The sequence below is a fragment of the Balaenoptera ricei genome, chromosome 5 (genome assembly GCF_028023285.1).
Source record: "Balaenoptera ricei isolate mBalRic1 chromosome 5, mBalRic1.hap2, whole genome shotgun sequence".
Classification (NCBI taxonomy): domain Eukaryota; kingdom Metazoa; phylum Chordata; class Mammalia; order Artiodactyla; family Balaenopteridae; genus Balaenoptera; species Balaenoptera ricei.
Window position 1 is genome coordinate 112,702,632 of NC_082643.1, and position 12,693 is coordinate 112,715,324.

The following is a 12,693-nucleotide window of genomic DNA, read 5'->3' on the forward strand; positions in this document are numbered from 1 at the left end:
TTATTGATTTGAGTCTTCTCCCTTTTATTTTTTGATGAGTCTGGCTAGTGGTTTATCAATTTTGTTTATCGTCTCAAAGAACCAGCTTTCAGTTTTATTGATCTTTGCTATTGTTTCCTTCATTTCTTTTTCATTTATTTCTGATCTGATATTTATGATTTCTTTCCTTCTGCTAACTTTGGGGTTTTCTGTTCTTCTTTCTCTAATTTCTTTAGGTGTAAGGTTAGGTTGTTTATTTGAGATGTTTGTTGTTTCTTGAGGTAGGATTGTATTGCTAGAAACTTCCCTCTTAGAACTGCCTTTGCTGCATCCCATAGGTTTTGAGTCATCGTGTTTTCATTGTCATTTGTTTCTAGGCATTTTTTTATTGCCCCTTTGATTTCTTCAGTGATCTCTTGGTTATTTAGTAGTGTATTGTTTAGTCTCCATGTGTTTGTATTTTTTACAGATTTTTTCCTGTAATTGATATCTAGTGGCATAGCATTGTGGTCGGAAAAGATAGTTGATACAATTTCAATTTTCTTAAATTTACCAAGGTTTGATTTGTGACCCAAGATATGATCTATCCTGGAGGATGTTCCATGAGCACATGCGAAGAAAGTATATTCTGTTGTTTTTGAATGGAATGTCCTGTAACTATCAATTAAGTCCATCTTGTTTAATGTGTCATTTAAAGCTTGTGTTTCCTTATTTATTTTCATTTTGGATGATCTGTCCATTGGTGAAAGTGGGGGTTTAAAGTCCCCTACTATTATTGTATCACTGTTGATTTCTCCTTTTATGGCTGTTAGCATTTGCCTTATGTATTGAGGTGCTCCTATGTTGGGTGCATAATTATTTACAGTTGCTATATCTTCTTCTTGGATTGGTCCCTTGATCATTATGTAGTGTCCTTGTCTCTTGTAATAGTCTTCATTTTAAAGCGTATTTTGTCTGATATGAGAATTGCTACTCCAGCTTTCTTTTGATTTCCATTTGCATGGAATATCTTTTTCATCCCCTCACTTTCAGTCTGTGTCCCTAGGTCTGAAGTGGGCCTCTCGTAGACAGCATATATATGGGTCTTGTTTTTGTATCCATTCAGCCAGTCTATGTCTTTTGGTTGGAGCATTTAATCCATTTACATTTAAGGTAGTTATCAATATGTGTGTTCCTATTACCGTTTTCTTAATTGTTTGGGGTTTGTTTTTGTAGGTCTTTTCCTTCTCTTGTGTTTCCTGCCTAGAGAAGTTCCTTTAGCATTTGTTGTAAAGCTGGTTTGGTGGTGCTGAATTCTCTTAGCTTTTGCTTGTCTGTAAAGGTTTTAATTTCTCCGTTGAATGTGAATGAGATCCTTGCTGGGTAGAGTAATATTGGTTGTTGTTTTTTCCCTTTCATCACTTTAAATATGTCCTCACACTCCCTTCTGGCTTGCAGAGTTTCTGCTGAAAGATCAGCTGTTAACCTTATGGGGATTCCCTTGTATGTTGTTTTTCCCTTGCTGATTTTAATATTTTTTCTTTGTATTTAATTTTTGATAGTTTGATTAATATGTGTCTTGGCGTGTTTCTCCTTGGATATATCATGTATGGGACTCTCTGTGCTTCCTGGACTTGATTAACTATTTCCTTTCTCATGTTAGGGAATTTTTCAACTATAATCTCTTCAAATATTTTCTCAGTCCCTTTTCTTTTCTCTTCTTCTTCTGGGACCCCTATAATTCAAATGTTGGTGTGTTCACTGTTGTTCCAGAGGTCTGTGAGACTGTCGTCAATTATTTTCATTCCTTTCTCTTTATTTTGCTCTGCGGTAGTTACTTCCACTGTTTTATCTTCCAGGTCACTTATCCATTCTTTTGCCTCAGTTATTCTGCTATTGATTCCTTCTAGAGAATTTTTAATTTCATTTATTGTGTCATTCATCATTGTTTGTTTGCTGTTTTTCTTCTAGGTGTTTGTTAAACGTTTCTTGAATTTTCTCCATTCTATTTCTAAGATTTTGGATCATCTTTACTATCATTATTCTGAATTTTTTTTCAGGTAGACTGTCTATTTTCTCTTCATTTGTTTGGTCTCGTGGGTTTTTACCTTGCTCCTTCATCTGCTGCATATTTCTCTGTCTTCTCATTTTGTTTAACTTACCGTGTTTGGGGTCTCCTTTTCCCAAGCTGCAGGCTCGTAGTTCTCGTTGTTTTTGGTGTCTGCCCACAGTGGGTGAGGTTGGTTCAGTGGGTTGTGTAGGCTTCCTCATGGAGGGGACTGGTGTCTGTGTTCTGGTGGATGAGCTCGATCTTGTCTTTCTGGTGAGCAGGACCACATCCGGTGGTGTGTTTTGGGGTGTCTGTGAATTTACTATGATTTTAGGCAGCCTCTCTGCTAATGGGTTGTGTTCCTGTCTTGCTAGTTGTTTGGCATAGGGTGTCCAGCACTGTAGCTTGCTGATTGTTGAGTGGAGCTGGGTCTTTGCGTTGAGATGGAGATCTCTGAGAGAGCTTTTTCTGTTTGATATTTCATGGGGCTGGGAGGTCTCTGGTGGACCAATGTCCTGCACTCGGATGTCCTGCGTCAGAGGCTCAGGCCTGACACCCAGCCAGAGCACCAAGGCCCTGTCAGCCACACGGCTCAGAAGAAAAGGGAGGGAAAGAAAGAAAGAAGAGAGCAACCAAACCAAAAAACAAATCCACCAATGATAACAAGCGCTAAAAACTATACTAAAAAACAAACAGAAAAAACGGACAGACAGACCACTGGACAAATGGTAAAAGCAAAGCTGTACAGACAAAATCACACAAACAAGCATACACATACACACTCACAAAAGGAGAAAAAGGAAAAATATATATAAAAAAAGAAAAGGAAGAGAGCAACTAAATCAATAAATAAATCTACCAAGCTCTAAATTCTAAACTAAGATAAACATACAACCAGAAACAAATTAGATGCAGAAAGCAAACCCCAAGTCTACAGTTGCTCCCAAAGTCCACCACCTCAATTTTGGGATGATTCATAGTCTATTCAGGTATTCCACAGATGCAGGTACATCAAGTTGCTTGTGGATATTTAATCTGCTGCTCCTGAGGGTGCTGGGAGAGATTTCCCTTTCTCTTCTTTGTTCGAACAGCTCCTGGGGTTCAGCTTTGGATTTGGCCCCGCCTCTGTGTGTAGGTCGCCTGAGGGCATCTGTTCCCTGCCCAGACAGGATGGGGTTAAAGTAGCAGCTGATTAGGTGACTCTGGCTCACTCAGGCGGGGGGAGGGAGGGGTACGGGATGCAGGGTGAGCCTGCAGCGACAGAGGCCAGCGTGATGTTGCAACAGCCTGAGATATGACGTGTATTCTCCCGCAGAAGTTGTCCCTGGATCACGGGACCCTGGCAGTGGCAGGCTGCACAGGCTCCCAGGAGGGGAAGTGTGGATAGTGACCTGTGCTTGTGCACAGGCTTCTTCATGGCTGTAGCAGCAGCCTTAGCATTTCATGCCCGTCTCTGGGGTCCGCGCTGATAGCCGCGGCTCACGCCTGTCTCTGGAGCTCATTTAGACGGTACTTTGAATCCCCTCTCCTCGTGCACCCCAAAACAATGGTCTCTTGCCTCTTAGGAAGTTCCAGACTTGTTCCCAGACTCCCTCCTGGCTAGCTGTGGTGCACTAGCCCCCTTCAGGCTGTGTTCATGCATCCAACCCCAGTCCTCTCCCTGGGACATGAACTCCGAAGCCCAAGCCTCAGCTCCCAGGCTCCACCCGCCCTAGCAGGTGAGCAGACAAGCCCGTCAGGCTGGTGAGTGCTGCTCGGCACCAATCCTCTGTGCAGGAATCTCTCCGCTTTGCCCTCCGCACCCCTGTTGCTGCACTCTCCTCTGTGGCTCCAAAGCTTCCCCACCACCCACCTGCTGTTTCCACCAGTGAAGGGGCTTCCTAGTGTGTGGAAACTTTTCCTCCTTCACAGCTTCCTCCCAGAGGTGCAGGTCCCATCCCTATTCTTTTGTCTCTGTTTTTTCTTTTTTCTTTTGCCCTACCCAGGTACGTGGGGAGTTTCTTGCCTTTTGGGAAGTCTGAGGTCTTCTGCCAGCGTTCAGGACATGTTCTGTAGTAGCTGTACCTCATGTAGATGTATTTTTGATGTATTTGTGGGGAGGAAGGCGATCTCCACGTCTTACTCTCCGCCATCTTGAAGCTCCAGTCACTGATGGGTTTTGTATTTTTTTAAATAAATTTATTTATTTATTTATTTATGGCTATGTTGGGTCTTCATTGCTGCTCACGGGCTTTCTCTAGTTGCAGAGAGCGGGGGCTACTCTTCATTGCAGTATGAGGGCTTCTCATTGCAGGGTCTTCTCTTGTTGAGGATCACGGGCCCTAGGCACACAGGCTTCAGTAGTTGTGGCACGCAGTCTCGGTAGTTGTGGCATGTGGGCTCTAGAGTGCAGGCTCAGTAGTTGTGGTGTATGGGTTTAGTTGCTCTGCGGCATGTGGGATCTTCCCAGGGATCGAACCCATGTCCCTTGCATTGGCAGGTGGATTGTTAACCACTGCACCCCCAGGGAAGTTCCCACTGATAAGTTTTTTTTTTTTTTTTAAGATTTGCCTGTTTCTTTTTTATTTATTTATTTATTTTAAAAATTTATTTATTTATGGCTGTGTTGGGTCTTCATTTCTGTGCGAGGGCTTTCTCCAGCTGTGGCAAGCGGGGGCCACTCTTCATCGCGGTGTGTGGGCCTCTCACCATTGCAGCCTCTCTTGTTGCGGAGCACAGGCTCCAGACGCGCAGGCTCAGTAACTGTGGCTCATGGATCTTCCCAGACCAGGGCTCGAACCCGTGTCCCCCGCATTGGCAGGCAGATTCTCAACCACTGCGCCACCAGGGAAGCCCCTGATAAGGTTTTAATATGAGTCTGAAAGCGATTGACTTATTATGGTCTCTGTGCAGTCAACCCTCTCTGTTATGATAATCTGTATTTGCAGCCGCTCCCCAGCACGCTAGCATCACTGACTCAGCTCCTCATCAGATCATCAGGCATTAGATTATCATAAGGAATGCACAACCTAGATCCCTTGCATGTGCAGTTCACAGTAGGGTTCGCACTCTTATAAGAATCTAATGCCACCGCTGATCTGACAGGAGGTGGAGCTCAGGCGGTAATGCGAGCAATGGGGAGCGGCTGTAAATACAGAGGAAGCTTTGCTCACTGGCCCGCCGCTCATCTCCTGCTGTGAGGCCTGGTTCCACAGCCCAGTACTGGTCCATGGCCCGGGGGTTGGGGACCCCTGATCTGCCGCATTCTAACATCCAAGGTCCAATCAGGAGACAAAAACCATATCAGTTATTTAAACGGAAAAGTTTAGTATAAACGACTGTAAAGTAGTAAAATGTAGTGAGCTACTAAAGGAGATAAAAGAGGATTCTAAGAGGTACAGAAATGGTACCTGCAGATAGCAGCTACCACCTTTAATGTTAATGGAAAGTGATTAAGGAAGGAAAATTCAAAATTTAGAGGACTCCCACACCAAGGTTGAGATGCATACCTCCAAGGAGATGTGTGGCTGTCACAGGAACCTTCAACTTTCTGGTGGCAACGGAACTACTACAGGACATGAGCCACAGCAGCCCCACCACCGGGTGACAGAGAACTTGATGGAGGGCACAGACCTCAGCTGGTCAACAGGACTCACTGACCACAGCTCAGGTCTCAAGATGTGGACTTGTTAGTCAAAATGCTCCTAGCAAGGGAGTGAGGAAAGAGAAGGGAAAGGAACTCAGGACCAAGAAGACTGAGAAGGAGCCAGACAGGTAAGAGGAAAAGGTATTATGGAGGGCATTATGCTAAGTGAAATAAGTCAGACAGAGAAAGACAAATACTCTATGATATCACTTATATGTGGAATCCAAAAAAATACAATAAACTCGTAAATATAACAAAAAGGAAATAGACTCAGGTACAGAGAACAAACTAGTGGTTTCCAATGGGGAGAGGGAAGAGGGGAAGGGCAAGAGAGGGGTATGGGATTAAACTGGGATTATACAAACTACTATGGGATTATACAAACTACTATGTATAAAATAAATAAGCTACAAGGATATTGTACAACACATGAATGTAGCCAATATTTTATAATAACTATAAATGGAGTATAACCTTTAAAAATTGTGAAACACTATGTTGTACACCTCTAACTTATATGATATTGTGCATCAACGATATCTCAAAAAAATAAAATAAAAAGGAGTCAGACAGGTAAGAGGAAAAACAGAAAAGTGGGAGGTAACAGAATCTGAGAGTCAATGTCTGATGCTGCTAAGAGAACTGTCTCAACACCAGCTTTTTGTATTTGCAAGTTTCCTCTATGAGGTTTTTTCTTCTAACCCATCTTCATATAATCCTACTTAACATTTATACCTTTCAATATCAATTTAGATATCTCCTCTTCTGGGTGCCTTCTCAAATCTGCCCCTTAAACACATGGTTATGTGCGCCTTTGGTTGCTAAATGCATTTGCACTTATCCTTGTGATAAAATTTAAGCTCCTTAAACTATGAGATTATGTTTTATTCCTCGCCGTATCTCCAGATCATAACATGCTTCTCAGTGCATTGTTAGCATTTCAGCATTTGATAAATTTTTTTTTAATCTTAATAAATTGCTCTTTTCTCTGTCCCAAATCACTTTTGTTATACTTCCGTCAAGGCACTTATTACCTATTATTATTTTTGTATGTTATTTCCTCTCCCCAAGAAACCATTAGCTCCTACTACTATGATTGACAAGCAGTGTATTGCACAGAGTAAGCATTTTCTAAATATTTGCTGTATAAAATGTCACCAAACTCATAAAGTGATTAAACTACAGTAAGACTGTTTCCGGATTGGCTTTTGAACTGTGTCTGAAGACATTTCCTTTTATAACTTTATCAGGAGGCATGCAAGAACCTGGGGGAGTACTGTTTTACACTCATTTGACTACAAGAAGCAAATTAGCTTAAATGGAAAGGGGGGGAGTTTCTTCCTATTAGGAGTAGGACTGCTGTGGAAACTCTGGAGTGAGCTGGAATCAGGCCCTTCATTGCGGGCAAGAGCATTCTCTGTCCCTACCCTCCTGCACATCCTCTGCTTCCATCCTCCCGTTCACAGTGGCCTTTCATTCATTCCTTCATCCTTTTCTTCCTTTTTTTTCTTTCCTGATAACAATGGTGGAATCACGAGGCAAGGGAGGGAAATGCTGTTGAAAAGCATTCCTGGGAATTCCTTCCCTGGAGGTCCGGTTGTTAGGACTCCGAGCTTCCAGTGCAGGGGGTGAGGGTTGGATCCCCGGAGGGTTGGATCCCCAGGAGGGAAACTAAGATCCCACAAGCCACGAGGCCAAAAAAAACAAAAAACAAAAACCTTTCCCTAAGGTTGGCAATGGCCTCCTACAGCTCCAGAATTTACAGATCCTCCATTCAAGAGAGGTTCCAAACTGAGGTTGAATTATTTCATCCAGCCCCACACTGAGAGTGAAGGGACTCTGATTTACCCAGTGTGTGTCAAGTGCCTACTCCTGGTCCACTCAACTGTAGGGTCTTGCAGCAAAAGCCTGGCTAAGAGTTATCCCTGTAACTGCAGCAATGGATCAGCAGGGGATAGAGGTTAGGAAGGATAGGAAACTAAAGAACTAGACAGAAAGAACCTACTACATTATCCACTACACAACCCACCCAGGTCAGAGTTTAAGAGGAGGAAACCATGTCTCGGGGGGAGGAAGGATCCTAAACAACTATAGGGTTGGCCCTAGATTTAATAGTCAGCAATCCAATGTAGGTAGTGTAGGGTCAGGTTTGATGTGACTCGGTGGACACGAAGGGCCTAGATCTCATCCCTACTCACATCAGATACGGCCACTTATGGGGCAGAGGCTCTTTCAGCAGCTCCTTCGGCAGCTCCCATCTTGCTCAGTTATGTCTGACCAATTGGTGAAGGCTGGCCTGCAGGTGAAGGCACTGGGGCTGGGGACAATGGAGGCTTATGATTTCTAGTGTGTTCTGCATCTAGCAGCATATCATTATCCAAACTGACCACTTTGAAAGGCAGCATCTTTTTATGTAGCTAAATATGTTCTCGTAAGTATGAAAAAAATTATTTTCATTATAGTTTATCACATCTCATACCACTTGTCCTATATTTATTATAGGAGAGGATGACGTTGAGCAAGCTGTATATTTAATGTTTCATTTGTTTTACTAATGGAAAAATGACAAAGGAAATTAACCAAAAAAAAAAAAAACCCCACTGAATTTTATGGATTTGATCATCAACTCTGCTGCCTCATGTCAACTGTTAACTACTTTCTTAAAATCATATGGACTTTTAAAATCTTAACTCATAACTCATTGACCAGAAAGGGTCCCAGGGCCAACCTACCACCAAGTGAAATCTGACCATGTGTTGTGTAAAGGCAGAGCTGGAACTGCTCCAGGACTAGCACGACCCATTGTTTTTCCTCTGCTACACACATTCCCCAACCACATCTCTGCCCTAGCCCTTTACAGATGTGTTACACCTGTAAGGATTATCTGCATTTTTAAACTAAAAGAAATAAAACAATTATCAGAAATTTTAGGTGTAGGAGAAGTGAGGTTGTAGAAATAGAAATGGATGTAGGTACAGAATTTCCTGTCCTTTCAAATGAGATCGCTGGATAAACATCTTTATTTAAGTTGGTCCACGGTGTTGGAATTGTTTATGAAGTGTTTTATACTATGGAGTGTGGAGTTGAAGGAGTCTAGCAAAATTAAAGAATATTTTAATTACTTTGGTTCCGTATCATCCTAATTTGTAATCCAACACCTAAAAATTGTTCCCCTTTCTACCAAGAAATAAACCATTTTTTATCCATCTAGTTTTTTTATTTCTGTGCGTTCCTTTCAGATCAACTGCACGAAACACAAAACTGTTCTTATTAATCACGTCTCTCTAGGCACACCTACACATTGTCCACCAGATGGCAATGGAAGCCCACCAACAGCTTAAACCACAAAGGAGAAAATTAATCAAGACAAAGGGCTGGGGGGACGTTGCTTTCTCTCTTTTTTAAACCTAATTGTTAAATGGAGGAGGGTTGTTGCATTTTAGAGCCTTAGATATTGGGCTTTTTAAAAAGCCTAATTAAAAAGAAAACTTTTAGAAAGATATGTTACTGACAGTGTTTTTAGTACTCTAACTAGATTACATTTTCTGGTGATTTTTTTCAATGAAACAAAATGGTACTGAACATCACTGCTTGGGTAAAGTTTGCTAAGATATATTTTTTAAGTTCTCAGTAATCTGCTCATTGAAGTGCTTGGCTGGGGGAGGAGTAGAAAGTGGCCTTCCTCTATATTCTTGAAATCTCCTATGCTTTTTCCTCACCCAACTAAGGCACATGAGAGAACATCCTCTTAACAGACCTCATCAGCTGCTGGAAACTGCGTCGGCTACTTTTGCATTTGGATCCTGGTCTTTCAGGCAACCATCCCTTCTTCCTCTATGACTTCCCCCATGTCTCATCCCACTCACTGAATTATTGGGATAATTGTGAGCTTGGGGGGAGTTTCTTAATCATTTTGAGTTTCATATTTCTCAACCTTAGAATTATTTTTTAAATGTCTACTATTTTGTGGAAATAATATTTTAATGAACCTAAAACAATGCCTGGTTCTTGGTAGGTGCTCAAACAATAGCAACAATTATTATTTTTGCCTCCAATTTCTACCTTATTTTGAAAGTGAACATGTGACTTATTAACCATAGTGATTTGTATAGTGTTCTTATCATTTTTGCCTCATGATAAATGCAACAGAATTCTTGCAACAGAATTATGACTGTGCCTATGGTTTATGTGTGCAGGTTAACTATCAAAATTTACATATTTTATGTCTACAAAGAACTCAGGAACTCATGTATTTGCAGCCGTTACGATTTTTGGTTTCTTTAGCCTGGTAGGCTGAATACAACAACATAATACACACACACGCACACAGAAGAAATGCCACCTCAGCTCAGAGTGTGTCTCAAAGCACATATTTTCCAAACTTCAGATGAGGGGGGAGAAACTAATAGATCTCAGAACCGCTGGCTCCCCAGCTCTTAGTTATGGAGAAAGTATATGGATTATATGCTTCAGTTATGCAACTTATAGCTCCACTGGAATTTCATGGAAAACAAAATAAGAACATTTTTTGTCTTGGAAACTAGACAGGAAATCCCCACTTTACTCATATATCCTAAATCTCAGGAAATAAGAACAGCTAGGCCTAGAGATCCTTTTTGGATTAAGCTTGTTCAATCTACAACTGGGTACCATGTGATCCAGTGTCTGTGGGGAGTCTCATTAGAAGATAATGGCACTAGTTTTGATAAATAATAAAGATCTTTATTATTATAAGTTTCCTTAGAGATGTAATACAGAGGCCTTTCACTGAAAAAAGCAGAAAGGAAAGCTTCCTACAATACCTCTATATATATTTCCTCTCTCCGAAGTTCCTTACTCATGATAGCTAAAATCTCCTACTGCTCTTTTGATCCCCCAGTCCCTCAGAGGGACTTTGCTTCCACTCTGTTCACTACCTTCTTCCCACATGATGTAAAAGTGAGAAGCCATGGGTTCCAGTGTCCCTGTGCACCAGCCACACCCAGAGGACAGCTGGAGGTCCCCTGATTATTCTTCTCTTCTTGGTAAGAAGCATGTGGCATCCCCTAGAATGTGTATTTCTCTTTTCCTGAATGTTTGCCTACATTCCCTACCTTGTTATATTTAAAAGGAGAAAATTTCATGGGAGAAATTCTTGTTTAAAATAACTCTCTCTTGTACCAAGTTTCCTGTAGCTTAAGCCCTATAATATTATATGCTTGCTAGCATGTGATAAGGACTATTTTAGTCTATTACACAGCAACTGTGCATAGGAATCTACTCGATTTCTACTTTTCATTAGTGAAGAAGAAGGCTATTATAAGAAAAAAAACCCACCTTTTTGAAAGAGTCTGTGAACCAAGAAAGTAAAGAAACTCTACTTCGATACCTGAATATAATATAGAGGAAAGGAAGGACCTCACAGGAAGGACATTGTTTAGTTTACTAGGGCTGCCATGACATAATACCACAGACTGGGTAACTTAAAACAGTAAAAATTAATTTTCTCATAGTTCTGGAAACTAGATGTCCAAGATCAAGGTTTCAGCAGGGTGGGTTTCTTTTGAGGCCTCTCTCCTTGGTTTGCAGATAGTATCCTCTCTCTGTGTGTCCTCACATGATCTTTCCTCTTCTTATAAGGACACCAGCCAGATTGGATTCGGGCCCATTCATATGACCTCATTTTACCTTAATTACCTCTTTAAAGGTCCTATCTCCAAATACAGTCACATTCTGAGTTATCAGGGGTTAGAACTTCAACATATGAATTATGAGGGGATGCAATTTAGCCCATGACAGAGATTTAAATTTTACTGGAATTAGAGTTGGATATGCCTTTGAAGACTTTAAGCATATTAATAAAAGTTTTTTAATTACTGAAAATATCAAAGTAAATGAAATCCAAATGACAAATAGAATGACAGGCTATGGAATCTGGAATTAGGAGAAAGTAGCTAAACCTCCCTCCCAGTGTGGGGATACCTTCTCCAGGATTCCCAGGATTTGTGCTTGAAAGTATTTCATGTATCAAAAGTCAACTCATTTGTCCTTGTTCTGACATCTGAAGCAACAGACTTACCACTCTTCAGAAGAAAGCTTTCAAATATTTTAGGAAGTTCATCATTTTGCCTAGTCTTGTCTTCTCTAGTCCAAACCCCCCAAATTCCTGGACATTTTTTATATGGCAAGCTTTTTAGACATCTTGCCGTCATAGTGTTTTTTAAAAGTATGTCTCTCTAAATGAATTGGTATCTTCGACATGTTTTTAATCTGGCATTTTTTGAATAGGGAATTGTGTTTCACACAATTGACTTTTTTCACGTAATTGAAGTTTATCCTTTCAAGTAGTAACAGATAAATTAACTTAATCTTCTGTAAAACAGAAACACTCCTTCTTATGATATTTTAACTTACAAAGTTTCATTAAAAAAAAATCAGTCTTTTTTTTTTTAAAATACAGAGCAACAGTATATCAACTTTACCTGCTTCCAGCAGATGGCACTAAAGATTGTACAAAGTAATTTTCATCTAGGGTAGAGCTTCCCAGTCCTTTCATGTCATAGCAGAGCTGGAAAATAAGAGCATTTTTGCTGGATAAGTAAACAGTGTGTTGCAGCCGAAGAAGAGGAGCATAGGGATCACCTAAAGGCCCCCTCTGGTTCTGAACTGTGTTGCTTCTACATTCAGATGTTGAAGCCCTAACCACCACCATCCCTCACGTGCCTGTAATGGAAACAGGGTCTTTGAGGAGGTGATTAAGGTTAAATGAGGTCAGAAGGGTGGAACCGTGATCTGATAGAACTGGTGCCCCTGTAAGAAGAAGGGAAGTCCCTGGTGGCGCAGTGATTGAGAATCTGCCTGCCAACGTGGGGGACATGGGTTCGATCCCTGGTCCAGGAAGATCCCACACGACGCGGAGCACTAAGCCGCGGCCTGCGCTCTAGAGCCTGCGAGCCACAACTACTGAGCCCGTGAGCCACAGCTACTGAAGCCCGCCTGCCTAGAGCCCGTGCTCTGCAACAAGAGAAGCCACCGCAATGAGAAGCCCACGCACCACAACGAAGAGTAGCCTCTGCCCGCC

At 41.5% G+C, this 12,693-nt stretch overlaps 1 protein-coding gene across 6 annotated transcripts in view; it reads right to left on the minus strand.

The window, feature by feature from the left end:
• Positions 1-12,693, minus strand: part of LOC132366073 (uncharacterized) — a 92,919-nt gene that overhangs the window by 74,476 nt on the left and 5,750 nt on the right. For 5 of the 6 annotated variants that reach the window (XR_009503351.1, XR_009503350.1, XM_059923416.1 and 2 more), the window contains one exon: positions 12,095-12,180. The exons of the other annotated variant lie outside the window; for it this stretch is intronic. Coding sequence is in view for 3 of the 5 variants with exons in the window: in XM_059923416.1 (XP_059779399.1) it covers positions 12,095-12,180 (86 nt within the window). In the remaining 2 variants the exon portion in view is untranslated. The remainder of the gene's footprint in view (positions 1-12,094; positions 12,181-12,693) is intronic. 6 annotated transcript variants of the gene reach the window in all.